The sequence below is a fragment of the Peromyscus maniculatus genome, chromosome 3 (assembly GCF_049852395.1).
Source record: "Peromyscus maniculatus bairdii isolate BWxNUB_F1_BW_parent chromosome 3, HU_Pman_BW_mat_3.1, whole genome shotgun sequence".
NCBI classification, from domain to species: domain Eukaryota; kingdom Metazoa; phylum Chordata; class Mammalia; order Rodentia; family Cricetidae; genus Peromyscus; species Peromyscus maniculatus.
This window is the reverse complement of record NC_134854.1, coordinates 153,128,613-153,141,371: the sequence shown is the minus strand read 5'-3', so window position 1 is coordinate 153,141,371 and position 12,759 is coordinate 153,128,613. Positions and strand designations below refer to the sequence as shown.

The window sequence follows — 12,759 nt, the reverse complement described above, 5'->3', positions numbered from 1 at the left end:
ACCATGGTATGCTATTCCTTGTTCTCCCTCTCTGTTCTTGATCCAGCTGGATGTGGAACAAGGATGACTGGACTGCTACTCACATCACCAGGGAGGCTATCTGGAAAAGGACCCTCAAGAAGACACATGGATTTCTCAATGATGGAGAAATGGATGAGATCTACGTGAACAGCCTGGACATGTGTGGGGGTAATAAAGCACAGGGGTCGAGGAAAAGAGAGCTTGGGGAGGAGGAGATCCCAGCTGGATCAAGAAACTGAGCTTTTAAAGGTCAGATTAGAACTACCTATAGTGGCTCACCCCTATAATCATAACACTTCAAACAGAGAGGGGAGAATACCAAAACTGAAGCCAAACTTGGCCCAGTCATAAAAGTAAAACCAAACAGAAACAGAAACACTGATATGGAAGATGTACCAAAGTGGTTCCTGGAATATGCAAAGTGTTTAAGATGATAATTATCATTGTGGTCAATAGAGAACACAAAACATCCATGAATACAATTTAGGTGTAAAAGACAGTGGACTTTCTACTAGAACGTTGGGAAGAATCCTGCACCAAAGACCCTAGCTGCTGATGAAGCTGAGGTTGAAGATGAAAATTCCCAAGAGAATCCACCACAGCAAGAAGGAAATCACCATCATTCTCTCCCTCCTTATCATGGAATCCAGCAAGGACAAACTAGCATGTAGCCAGGAGCAGAATCACCTTCTTCTTAGTAAAAACAAGAGTCACCTCAGAAAGAAGGCAGTATCCATGTTGAAATTTTCCCAGGCTTAAATGACATGGAAAGCTCATTCCAATGGGGAAGTAATCAGAAGCTTTGTTCTCTTGTCAGTCCTTAAATTATATCATTATATGAATTCTATACTAATGTATCAATTTCATAAAACAAAATAAGCCCTCATCTTGAACTCCTTCAATAATCCGGAATTCTCTAAGTGATATAATTTAAATAAACTTTAAAGTAAATGCCTTAACCATAATACTATATATCCATACAGCTAAGATTGTATCTCAAAATATGTTGAAATTACATATGACATCTTTCTAGCTTCTCTGCTGATATTTTTTGCTTCAGAAAATGAATAAAAAGATAGTGCTCTACAGAAAATTATTCAATGGAATAATGCCATCCTAACTGTGCCTACCATGTATCAATATAATAGTCATTGTGCAATTTCCATTTGTGTTTGTTTTTCTGGGAGATGATGACACTACAAAAGGATGAAACTGGAATTTAAAAAAAAAACTGTTTTAGCCACTGTTATGTACTGATAACCAGTCAAAGGTCTTCTGCAATATTAGCAAGTGCTCTTAACCACTGATCCACCAGGGATGCTGTGCCAACAAAAGATATTCACTCATATGACCTCCCCTAACTAGAATTTACAGGAGATTCACATTAATAGAACCACTCATTAGGAGTGCAGTTTCAACTCACAGTTTGGGGGGTAATGGAAACTTTCAGACTATTCATCGACCAATGTGGATGTAACCAACCATCTTATTAAATAAGAAACACAGAACCAATGCAAAGAAGAAAGCCAAGAAGTCAGAGCTAAGAGCTAAAACCTTACCCTTCCTCCTGCGGTGGTCCTACCTCTCAGAACCAGAACCACTTCCTGTGTGTCTGTCTTTTTATAGTGTTTCTGTTCTGCCTTTTCATTGGTTGTAAACCCACCACATGACCGCCTTGTAACGGCCTGTCTGTATAGACCTCCAGGTTTTCTATTGATTGATGTTGAGATTAAAGGCATGTGTATCCAACACTGGCTGTATCCCAGAACACACAGACTTACCTAACTCTGCCTACCAAGTGCTGTGATTACAAATGTACGCCACCACTGGCCTGCTTTGCTATGGCTTGCTAATAGCTCTGACCCCACAGCAACTTTATTTATTAACATACAAATAACATTTGAGTGCAAATAACATATCACCATAGACCAAGGCAAACTTAATATTATCACTCCCAAATACTCACATTCAAATAGGATAAAGATAAAGAGTAAAACTAGGAGGCTGGTGAAATAAATTTTTTTTTTACATACAAGGCAAAATAGTGTCACTGAAAATAGGAAGCATCAGGAACACATCAAAGCCTGAAAATGAGCCTCCACATTTTGAACATGTTGAAAAGCAAACAATTGTCTCCTAGGATTTTCATCATGATCATTTTGCAAGTGTAAAAGAGAACAAAAAAGGGAATACTATAGAATTGGCAAGTTGCATGCATATCTATAAGAAAGACAGAATGCAAATTTACATCTTGTGAGAAGATAATAAGTGAACTTAAAATAACAAATAGGATAAGAACATGTGGAGATGGAAATAAATACAAGGATGCAAAGTCTTTTAGATTTTTCTTTGAGTTACAAAATATGTTTGATGATTGACATGAACAATGTGTTGCTATTTGATAGGACAGTAAATGTACAAAGAAAAATAAACCATCCACCTGATGTCCTTGAGAGCCCACTTCCAGGAGAAATATGATAATATGAAAGATATTTAAGTCTAGTTTGTGAAATTAAAAATAGGTCTAGAGCTAGCCCAGGAATGGCAGCACATGGCTTTAATCACCACATGCCAGAGACAGAGTCAGTCTGATAACTGAGTTCTAGGGCAGCCTAGTATACAGAGTGAGATTCAGGACTACATAGATAAATCCTGTCTGGAAAAGCAACAACAACAAAATAATATATTGTTTTTGTAAAAATAGCACAACTAGTTCCACATACTTAACTGTGTGGAATCCTTAATGTAAATAGGTTTTACATTATAATTTACAGAATTTAAGCAAAAGAATGTCTAACTTTTTTCAACAGATAGCTACACTATGAATATTTTTGATTTATCTATGGTTGAATGAAAGTCTATGAAACCAGATGATACAAGGCTTCTTTCTTTTTTAGAAAATTCCACTTAGATGGGAGCAGAAACATGGTAGTACACCTGTTCAAAATTTTACTACAAGGAAACATTAAGAAAAACAGCATGGTATAGGCACAAAAACAGATGCTTAACCAATGGAATTAATTACATGACTGAAATGAACCCACACAGTTACAGTGACACATAATTGTTGAAACACTCTCTAAAATTGTCATTCTAGAAAAGACAGTCATAAATGAGTAATTCAAAGAAGTATGTCCACGTGTAGAACAATGAAAAAAGATGCATATCTCTACCCTAAACAGAAATCAGCCCAAATTTAATCCACATTTAATTTAACTGAACTTTATTAAGTCCAGATAGAAGTGTTCAAGATGATACAGGGAACTTTGGGGGAAGAAGGACATTCTGAACAGATTTGAGTAGAAAATATTCCCCAAAATTGGCAAAGGTGACTCAATGCAATTAAAAGATTTTCCAAAGAGCAAAGGAAACAATAAGTGGAGGAAAATAAAAATCTTTCCCACCTTTGTATCAGACAGGAGACTAATCTTTAGATTGTACAAGAATCTCCATGTGCAGAAGGTAAAAACAATATACTGAAAGGACATTTTTCTTGCATAAAACAATAATCTCTTTCACACATTGCTAACACTGAAAAAGGTTAAGAAAAGGCTCAGACTGTGTGATATTTGGCAAAACAAACTTCTTTATTCCAGGACACACCTGTACTAAGGACAAGGCTGAGTTCTGCCAGAACAGCCAACTCCCTACCTGCCCACACATGACGAGGTATACCTAGCTTTCTCCTCTGTTCCTACTCTCACTTTCCTGATTCAAAGCCTACCACAGCCACACCTGGTCAGGACCACATCAACGAGTCCTTCCAATGTTGTATCTGAAAACTCTAGAAAACTACCCTATCAATGAACAGTGGGCCATAATCAGAACAGAAAATTGTTTCCTGTCTTCATTTAACTTATCAATCCTGTCAGAATGTCTCTGGTCTTCATATAACCAGAGAAGAATGTGAAATGCTAATAGACTACACCTTCTGTACAAAACTATTACCACTTAAGAGGAGAAATAGCCACAAGGTGACACTACAGAATTTCACATTATCTGTAGGACATTTTTTGGTGGATTTTTTTTGAGATATTCTTTATACATGTTCAAAATGAACCATCATACACATTGATATGCACAGCACATTATTCACACTGGATGATGGATCATCTAAATTTACAGTCACATGTCCCTATCTGCTTTACCTCATCCAAATGATGATCAAATTTCTAAAAATCTCAGAAACACTAGGCAATTAAGAAAGCCTGATATGGTGTCAGACTTGAAAAGGCAGTTATGCACTTTTACTGTTTTGTGCTTCCCAAACTCAAGTGACTTTAACGTGCGAACAAATGAATAGGGTGATATAAGAAAGAGCACTAGTTCCATCCATTTGCCTGCAAACCTCATGATGTCATTGTTTTCCTCTGCTGAGTAGTATTCCATTGTGTATATGTGCCACAATTTATTTATCCATTCTTCAGTTGAAGGGCATCTAGGTTGTTTCCAGGTTTTGGCTATTGCAAACAATGCTGACATGAACATAGCTGAGCAAGTGCTCTTGTGGTATGATTGAGCATTTCTTGGGTATATGCCCAAGAGTGGTATAGCTGGATCTTGGGGGAGATTGATTCCCAATTTTCTAAGAAAGCGCCATATTGATTTCCAAAGTGGTTGTACAAGATTGCATTCCCACCAGCAGTGGAGGAGAGTTCCCCTAGTTCCACATCCTCTCCAGCATAAAGTGTCTTCAGTGTTTTTGATCTTAGCCATTCTGACAGGCTTAAGGTGGTATCTGAGAGTTGTTTTGATTTGCATTTCCCTGATGATTAGGGATGTTGAGCAATTCCTTAAATGTCTTTCAGCCATTTGAGTTTCCTCTGTTGAGAATTCTCTGTTTAGTTATATAGCCCATTTCTTAATTGGACCATTGGTCATTTTGATGTCTAATTTCTTGAGTTCTTTATATATTCTGGATATCAGTCCTCTCTCAGATGTGGGGTTGGTGAAGATCTTTTCCCATTCTGTAGGCTGTCACTTTGCCTTGTTGACTATATCCTTTGCTTCTCCAAAGCTTCTCAGTTTCAAGAGGTCCCATTGATTGATTGTTTGTTTCAGTGTCTGTGCTACTGGTGTTATATTTAGGAAGTGATCTCCTATGCCAATGCGTTCAAGACTACTAGCTACTTTCTCTTCTAGCAGGTTCCGGGGTAACTCAGACTCAGAAAGACAAATATGGTATGTGCTCACTCATAGGAGGATACTAGAGGTGGAATAAGGATGACTAGACTGCTACTCACATCACCAGGGAGGCTACCGGGAAAACAGGACATCAAGAAGAACACAAGGATCACCCAATGATGGAGAAATGGCTGAGATTGACATGAACAACCTGGATATGAGTGGGAGTAATGAAGGGCGAGGGTCAAGGGAAAGAGAGCCTGTGGGAGCGGAGATCCCAGCTGGATCAAGAACAGAGAAGGGAGAACAAGGAATAGGAGACCATGGTAAATGAAGACCACATGAGAAAAGGAAGAAACAAAGTACTAGAGAGGCCCACAGAAATCCACAAAGATATTCCCACAAAAGAATGCTGGCAATGGTCGAGAGACAGCCCGAACTGACCTACTCTGGTGATGGGATGGCAAAACACCCTAATATTCGTGCCAGAAACCCCATCCAATGACTGAGGGATCTGGATGCAGAGATCCATGGCTAGGCCCCGGGTGGAGCTCAGGGTGTCTAATTAGTGAGAAAGAGGAGGGTTTACATGAGCGAAAATTGTTGAAACCAAGATTGGATAAAGCACAGAGACAAATAGCCAAACGAATGGAAACAAATTAACTATGAACTAAAGACTGAGGGGCCCACAACTGGATCAGGCCCTCTGAATAGGTGAGACAGTTGATTGGCTTGATCTGTTTGGGAGGCATCTAGGCAGTGGTACCTGGCTGTTTGAAACCTGGGGCTTATGCAAGGAAGCTTGGCTCAGTCTGGAAGGAGGGGACTGGACCTGCCTGGACTGAGTCTACCAGGTCGATCTCAGTCCTCAGGGGTGGCTTTGCCCTGGAGGAGGTGGGAATAAGGGGGTGAACTGGGGGGTAGGGGAGGGGGGCAGGAGGGGCTAGAACAAGGGAATCTGTGGCTGATATGTAGAACTGAATGGTATTATAAAATAAAATAAAAGGGAAAAAAAGAAAAGAAAAAAAGAAAGAGCATTAGTATCAAATGTAGAGGCATTTCAACTCAATAGATGCAAAACATTTTTTTGTTTTTCCCATCAAGTTCTCCTTGTATAATAGCACTACCTGTCTGGAACAACACTTTGTAGACCTTCCCGGTCTGAAAATCTCAGAGATGCATCTGCCTCTACCCCTAAATGCCGGGATTCAAGGTATGTTACACAACACCTGGTTATCCACTAATCAATTGTTTTAAAAGATGAAACTCTGCTAAGGAAGAGTAAGGGTAAAGCTGTTGTTGGGGGTCACATCTGTACTCCTTATGTGGAGGACATGGGGGAAGATTAGCAAGTGAAGCTAGGAGGCCAAATCACAAATTTAAAGAAGGCCAAATTCAAATCTAATGAACTAAGCAAACATTAGTTTGAGTTGTAAGTCAAGGGATTCATTGGAAAAGTAAAAGGCACATAGATAATGCTGAGAGGTACATCAGTGGGTGGTATTAGTCTTAGAATCATCAACAGGTCAGATTAGAAAAAACTGAAGCACTCCATATCAGAACATGGAGAATCAGAATCATTCAGAGAAAGACCTCCCATGAACATATTGAAGGTGATGTCAGACCACTTTGTTCATGTTTTTAGTCAATCAATAGTCCAGGTCACTGCTTAAGAATAATTAATGGAGAAAACAATACCAAAGCATAATCTAATTCAATATTCTAAAAACAACATTTATAAGGTTACAGTGAAGATGTTCACCAAGAACCACAGCATTCATGCATCATGGGACAACTGGGTGCAGATGGATTACCTGGTCCTAGAGTTACATGGGCTGCCTATTGCCACTTTCCTTTCTGTAAAAGAGAAAGATGTGAAGAATAGAATATTCAGAATTCTAGTTCTAATGTATCATAGTTTCTCTGAATTGAACCAGTTTGGGGAATTCTAGACAGCCTTTCTGGGGCCAAACAGGCTGTCAGTTTTGCTGGTCTAAGTTACTATGCATTCCTGCTTTGTGTCCTAATTTCATGCTGAACTGAACAAAAGAATCAGAAAAAATGTTATATATGTGGTTGCACATTCATAAAATGCCATGAATGGACTTTATCACTTAATAACAGAAATAGTACCCATCTTTAGCCTCAATGACAGGAAGAGTATGGACAAAAGTGTGCATAGAAGAAAATCTCCTAACAATCACGTTTCATGGGTTCAGAGTCACAGTTCTATAGAACTAGAGCTTAATCGATGAGAGAACTTCATTTCTAATATCTGGATTTGTATCACTTCAACATTGTTGTCCAAATTTCATGTTGTACCATATAGAACTGAGACACTGATAACCTCCTCCACACTGCATCCTGCTAGGCTAAAGTCCCAAAAAACAGTCAGGGATGCGAATTATCCTGCCCTGTCAGGGAAGGTCACCTGTAAGGACCTGAAAGGTGCCTTTGTTCTGCCTTTCTTATAAAGACTGTGGCCTTGCTTCCTTCAGCACACACTTGGGAGCAACTCCAGAGCCTCTTCCAAGATGCTGGTGGTCCTGCTCACAGCAGCCTTATTGGCCCTGAGCTCTATTCAGAGCTCAAATGCAGGTATGAAGTAGGGGAGAGTGTAGTAGAGACATGGGACTTGGACAACACACTGAAGTTCAAGACTGGGAGGAATGGGGGTGGGGAAATGACATGCAACCAATGCAAAGAAATATGGGAACAAATATTAGGACATGTATATTATCATTTTGCTTGTATGTTTCAGCTTTATATATAGCATAATTTAAGAAAATTATGTTATTCTTGCAACAAAATAACATGAGTGCACTTGTGAAAAGATGATTTTGGTGGTGGACCTTATATGGCAATATGTTAGAGTTGACAGAGAGAAAATCAGTACTTAAGGTGTTATGAGAAGGAGATAGTGAATGATGCTGGGGTTGGTGTACAGAGGATAGAGAAAATGAAATAAGTAAATATATATCAGTCATATCTTTGAGAAATAGAAATAAAAATATAATAAATTTGAAACTCTGTTTACAACAAGCTAGAAATTTCAGAAAAGATTTCTTTTAAAAATTAATTCTATGAATGTCGGTGCATGCACTACTGTGTGTGTTTGTGTGTGTGTGTGTGTGTGTGTGTGTGTGTGTGTGTGTGAATACATATGTGTGTGTGCAATGTGGATTTGAGAAAGAAAAAAGTAGGCAGACTTACACACATACAAAGAGAGAGAAAGAAGCAGAGACAGAGTGAGACACAGACAGGGACAGAGAGACAGAGAGAGAAAGAGTGAGAGAATTTGAATGCTTATCCACATTCCTGCCTGAGGACAACCCATTAGCAGCAAGCTATCTTTTTATACCATGTGATTCCAGGAACTGATTTCAAGTCAACAGGCAAGCACATTTTTCCTCACTCAGATATCTGGCTGGACCCATTTCTCTATTGTAATGACCCACATGCATTATTCATTGTTCTATGCATGGTTTTTTAAAGCAACCTTTGTTCTTTCTCCATATGTTAAATGCCTAGGAATAGACCCTGTAAGAAGTGAAGGTCATGCAGAAAAACATAAAAACATGAACACATGACCGTGAAATTCCCCTAATGTAAAAGAGACAAACAGTAAGGATTGACACAGCAAACGAGGAACACAATAATGGTTGCTGCTGCCATGGAGACCATCCTGGCAGCATTATCAGCAACATCATCCAAGATTAAATTCTGCATAGTGGACGTGAAGTTGTAGTTTAAAGTCATCTTTATTGAGCATCTGAAAAATGTCATGAGTAAATTTTCATTTATTTTGTGCTTCTTTTCTAGCAATCATCTATGGAAACCCTTCTTCACAGTTCTTAGGTAAACCAGATTCTTCCTCTATTAACATTCTATGTATCCTTTATTCTTTAACTCTTCTGTTCTATATCTCATGATCATATTGTTATTCTGTGAAATTAGTATGTGACAGCTTCCCCTGAGGTATATAGGAAGACTTTCCATCATTGTCTAGGAACTAGAGCAGGACTGTACAATAGAAGAGTAGGAAGCCAGATTTTTATAACAGGAACATTTTGTCTCTTCCGCAGATTGAAACAATGACTTTCATATGATGAACACATTGGGGGTCCTAATTAAAATCACCAATTGCTCTATAGATTGTTTGTAGAATTCTTCTTTCACCAGTGATTCCAAGAATTATATGATTGCTCATAAGATATGCAATCATACAGATCCAATGCTCTCCCACTTTTTAAAATTTATTTTTATCAGTTCTTTATGCACAGTTAAGTAATACATACAAAAACACTGAAAGAAAATTCAGTGGAACATCTTTCCATCACTATCCTACATTTCTTTCTTGTTCTCCACATGGTTATAGGACTCTAAACACCATGATATATGGAAGAATAGAGCATTGCTCTCACAATTTTTCTACTCTGCCAACTTCTAAATAATAACATTTAAAAATTCTTCCCCTTTCTTCACTTCAGAGGATTGTAAAGAACACAAAGTCATCTTTTATGCACCAATTTTAAGAACAAATATATGTTAGAAGAGTGGAGACATAAGAAAGTTCATATGATAAATGTGAAAAATAATCTTCAGGGAGAATCAGGGACATGATTTTATGAGAGTGTTATCAGAGAAAGAGAAAGTATAAACTCATTCTACATTGATCTATACCCAAACAGAGGGAGAACAGCAAAACCAAGGCCAGGGTCAACAGCACCAGAGACCCCCTCCTGGAGAATTCCCCCCAGGACCTTCTGCCTCTGAAGAAGATGATGGTGATAATGATGATGACAGTGAAGAAGATGGAAATGCACCAGAGGTACCACCACAGCAAGGAGACAATAACCAGAAACCTCACCCTCCTAGACCTGGAAATCATCAAGGTCCACCCCAGCAGGGAGGCCAGCAGCAGAATAAACCTCCTAAACCTGGAAACCAGCAAGGCCCACCCCAGCAGGGAGGACAGCAGCAGAATAAACCTCATAGACCTGGAAACCAGCAAGGCCCACCCCAGCAGGGAGGACAGCAGCAGAATAAACCTCCTAGACCTGGAAACCAGCAAGGCCCACCCCAGCAGGGAGGACAGCAGCAGAATAAACCTCATAGACCTGGAAACCAGCAAGGCCCACCCCAGCAGGGAGGACAGCAGCAAAATCGCCCTCCTAGACCTGGAAACCAACAAGGCCCACCCCAGCAGGGAGGACAGCAGCAGAACCAGCAAGGCCCACCCCAGCAGGGAGGACAGCAGCAAAATCGCCCTCCTAGACCTGGAAACCAGCAAGGCCCACCCCAGCAGGGAGGACAGCAGCAGAACCAGCAAGGCCCACCCCAGCAGGGAGGCCAGCAGCAGAATAAACCTCCTAGACCTGGAAACCAGCAAGGGCCACCCCAGCAGGGAGGACAGCAGCAGAATAAACCTCATAGACCTGGAAACCAGCAAGGCCCACCCCAGCAGGGAGGACAGCAGCAAAATCGCCCTTCTAGACCTGGAAACCAGCAAGGCCCACCCCAGCAGGGAGGTCAGCAGCAAAATCGCCCTCCTAGACCTGGGAATGAGCAAGCACCACCCCAGCAAGAAAGTGAGGAGCAGCAAAGTTACCTGTAGACATTTTCTGCATCACCAGGATGTTCCTCAGCAGGACAAAGGTAATCAGAAACCATATCCTTCATACAGTCCCCAAATGACCCAGATCAGCACACTACTCCTAAAGAATTAGATCACATATACATCTAAAACTTAAATGGACTCTATATCCAAGAATTCTATGATGGATGTGATTTACCTTCATTCTCCATCAAATTGCTTAACTCTATCAGAATTAGAAAGCCAAAAAAACTAAGAAGTATCTCAGGATATGCTGTGTCTTTCCTCTTGTTGACTTTATCTATCTATCTATCTATCTATCTATCTATCTATCTATCTATCTATCTATCATCTATCTGTCTGTTTGGTTATTTATTTATTTATTTATTTATTTATTTATTTATTTCAGGTGAATTGGAAGACATACATTTAGTGTCTTTTCAATGGAACAATGATGTTGTGAGTTTACCTTCAACATTCTAATAAAATATTTAGCATGCAATTACTGTTTGCTGTTTCTTATTCTGAGTATGAGTGAGTGAAATCTGGTGCATGCTGCCAAAAGTAATGTGAAGATAGAACCATTCCCTTTAGTTACTTCCAGAAAGGGGGCCTCTTTCTCCCTTTACAAATGAGCGAACTGTCACCTGAGAGAACCCCTTTTTTCCATACATGGAATTCCGCCTACAGCTTTGCTGTATTTCCCAGATGCCTGCAATGTTAGCAGGAGACTTCATGTTAAACATGGATTTCAAGATTAAACTGTATAAACACATTGAACTACTTAAAATGCCCTTAATTAGTCATGTGCCTTGTTTGACCAGTAGACTAAGGAACATCTGTCTAGGAGGAACTGAAAAAGGTATTCTTTGTTTCTCACAAGTAATACTCTCTCAGTTCAGAATTTACATGTGAGGAAGGGCTTGTTCCTACAGCTAGTGTTCTTTTGGGCTTTCAAGAATCAAATAGCTCACATTCTTCCTCTGATTTGGACTGGTCTATAATGCAGTGGTGTCATTGGGACATGATTATCATTACCCTTTTTCATTTTATTCTAAAATTGTGTACCTAGGCCTTAGGAGCAAATGAAATTTTTAAGTAATTTAAGTAACTTTTAGAGCTTGAAGCATGATCCTAACAAGGTGATCAATAAAATACAGGAGTCAGATATTGGGCTAAAACCTGATCTTTCCTTTAAGAGATGAATTTCCTATTTCACTGTGAATTAGCATTTTCAAAAGCCAAAGATTAAATTATTATATGCCTAGTTTCTGAATTTGGTATCATTCTATTTATGGCTTAAGTCAATCTTTTTTATTAAGCAGTGTTCATCTCATACTCTCTCCTTAAAAATCCATTTTACATACCATCCACAATTCCTCTACCACACCTTCTTCTGCTCCCCCAACCCATAGATTCCCCTTCAATACACCACCATCCACTCCTCCCAAAGGGTAAGACCTCCCATTGGTAGTCAACAAAGCCTGGTACCTTATGTTGAGGCAGGACAAAGACCCTCTCCTCTGCATCAGGATGAGCAAGGCATCCCACCAGCAGGAACTGGCTCCACAAAGCCAACTGTGTGCCAAGGATAGTGCCATGGACTGGCCCACCGGGGGTATCAGGACCAAAGGAGAACCAGGGCTTGGGTAGTCAGGAAGGCAAGGATTTGGCGAATGACAGCAGATTCAAACCACTTCTGAATGTGTTGTCTGTCTGTCATTCGCCAAATCCTTGCCTTCCTGACTACCCAAGCCCTGGTTCTCCTACGGTTGTGATACCCCCGGTGGCCAATTCATGGCATGTGGCACCCAAACAGGGACCCTTGGGACAGGAAATTCTTTCCCCCTTTTTTCTTTCTTTCAAGGCTTAGGATTGGCTCCTGCCAGGAAGCTACAGTTCCGCCGATAAAGGATCATCGGTTAAGGGCAAGTAATCTTGAGTTAACATGGGGCAACATGAGTCAAAACAAGAAAGGCTGTTTATGTCAGTGTTTAAGCATATGATGGCAAGCAGGG

The 12,759-nt window shown here is 39.9% G+C and overlaps 1 protein-coding gene across 1 annotated transcript; it reads left to right on the top strand.

The window, feature by feature from the left end:
• Positions 1–6,343: 6,343 nt before the first annotated feature.
• Positions 6,344–10,762, top strand: LOC143272248 (uncharacterized). Its single transcript, XM_076566116.1, has 4 exons — positions 6,344–6,358; positions 7,644–7,743; positions 8,968–9,003; positions 9,837–10,762. The coding sequence occupies exons 1-4, from the start codon at positions 6,344–6,346 to the stop codon at positions 10,760–10,762; spliced, it is 1,077 nt and encodes a 358-aa protein (XP_076422231.1).
• The last annotated feature ends 1,997 nt before the right edge of the window (positions 10,763–12,759 follow it).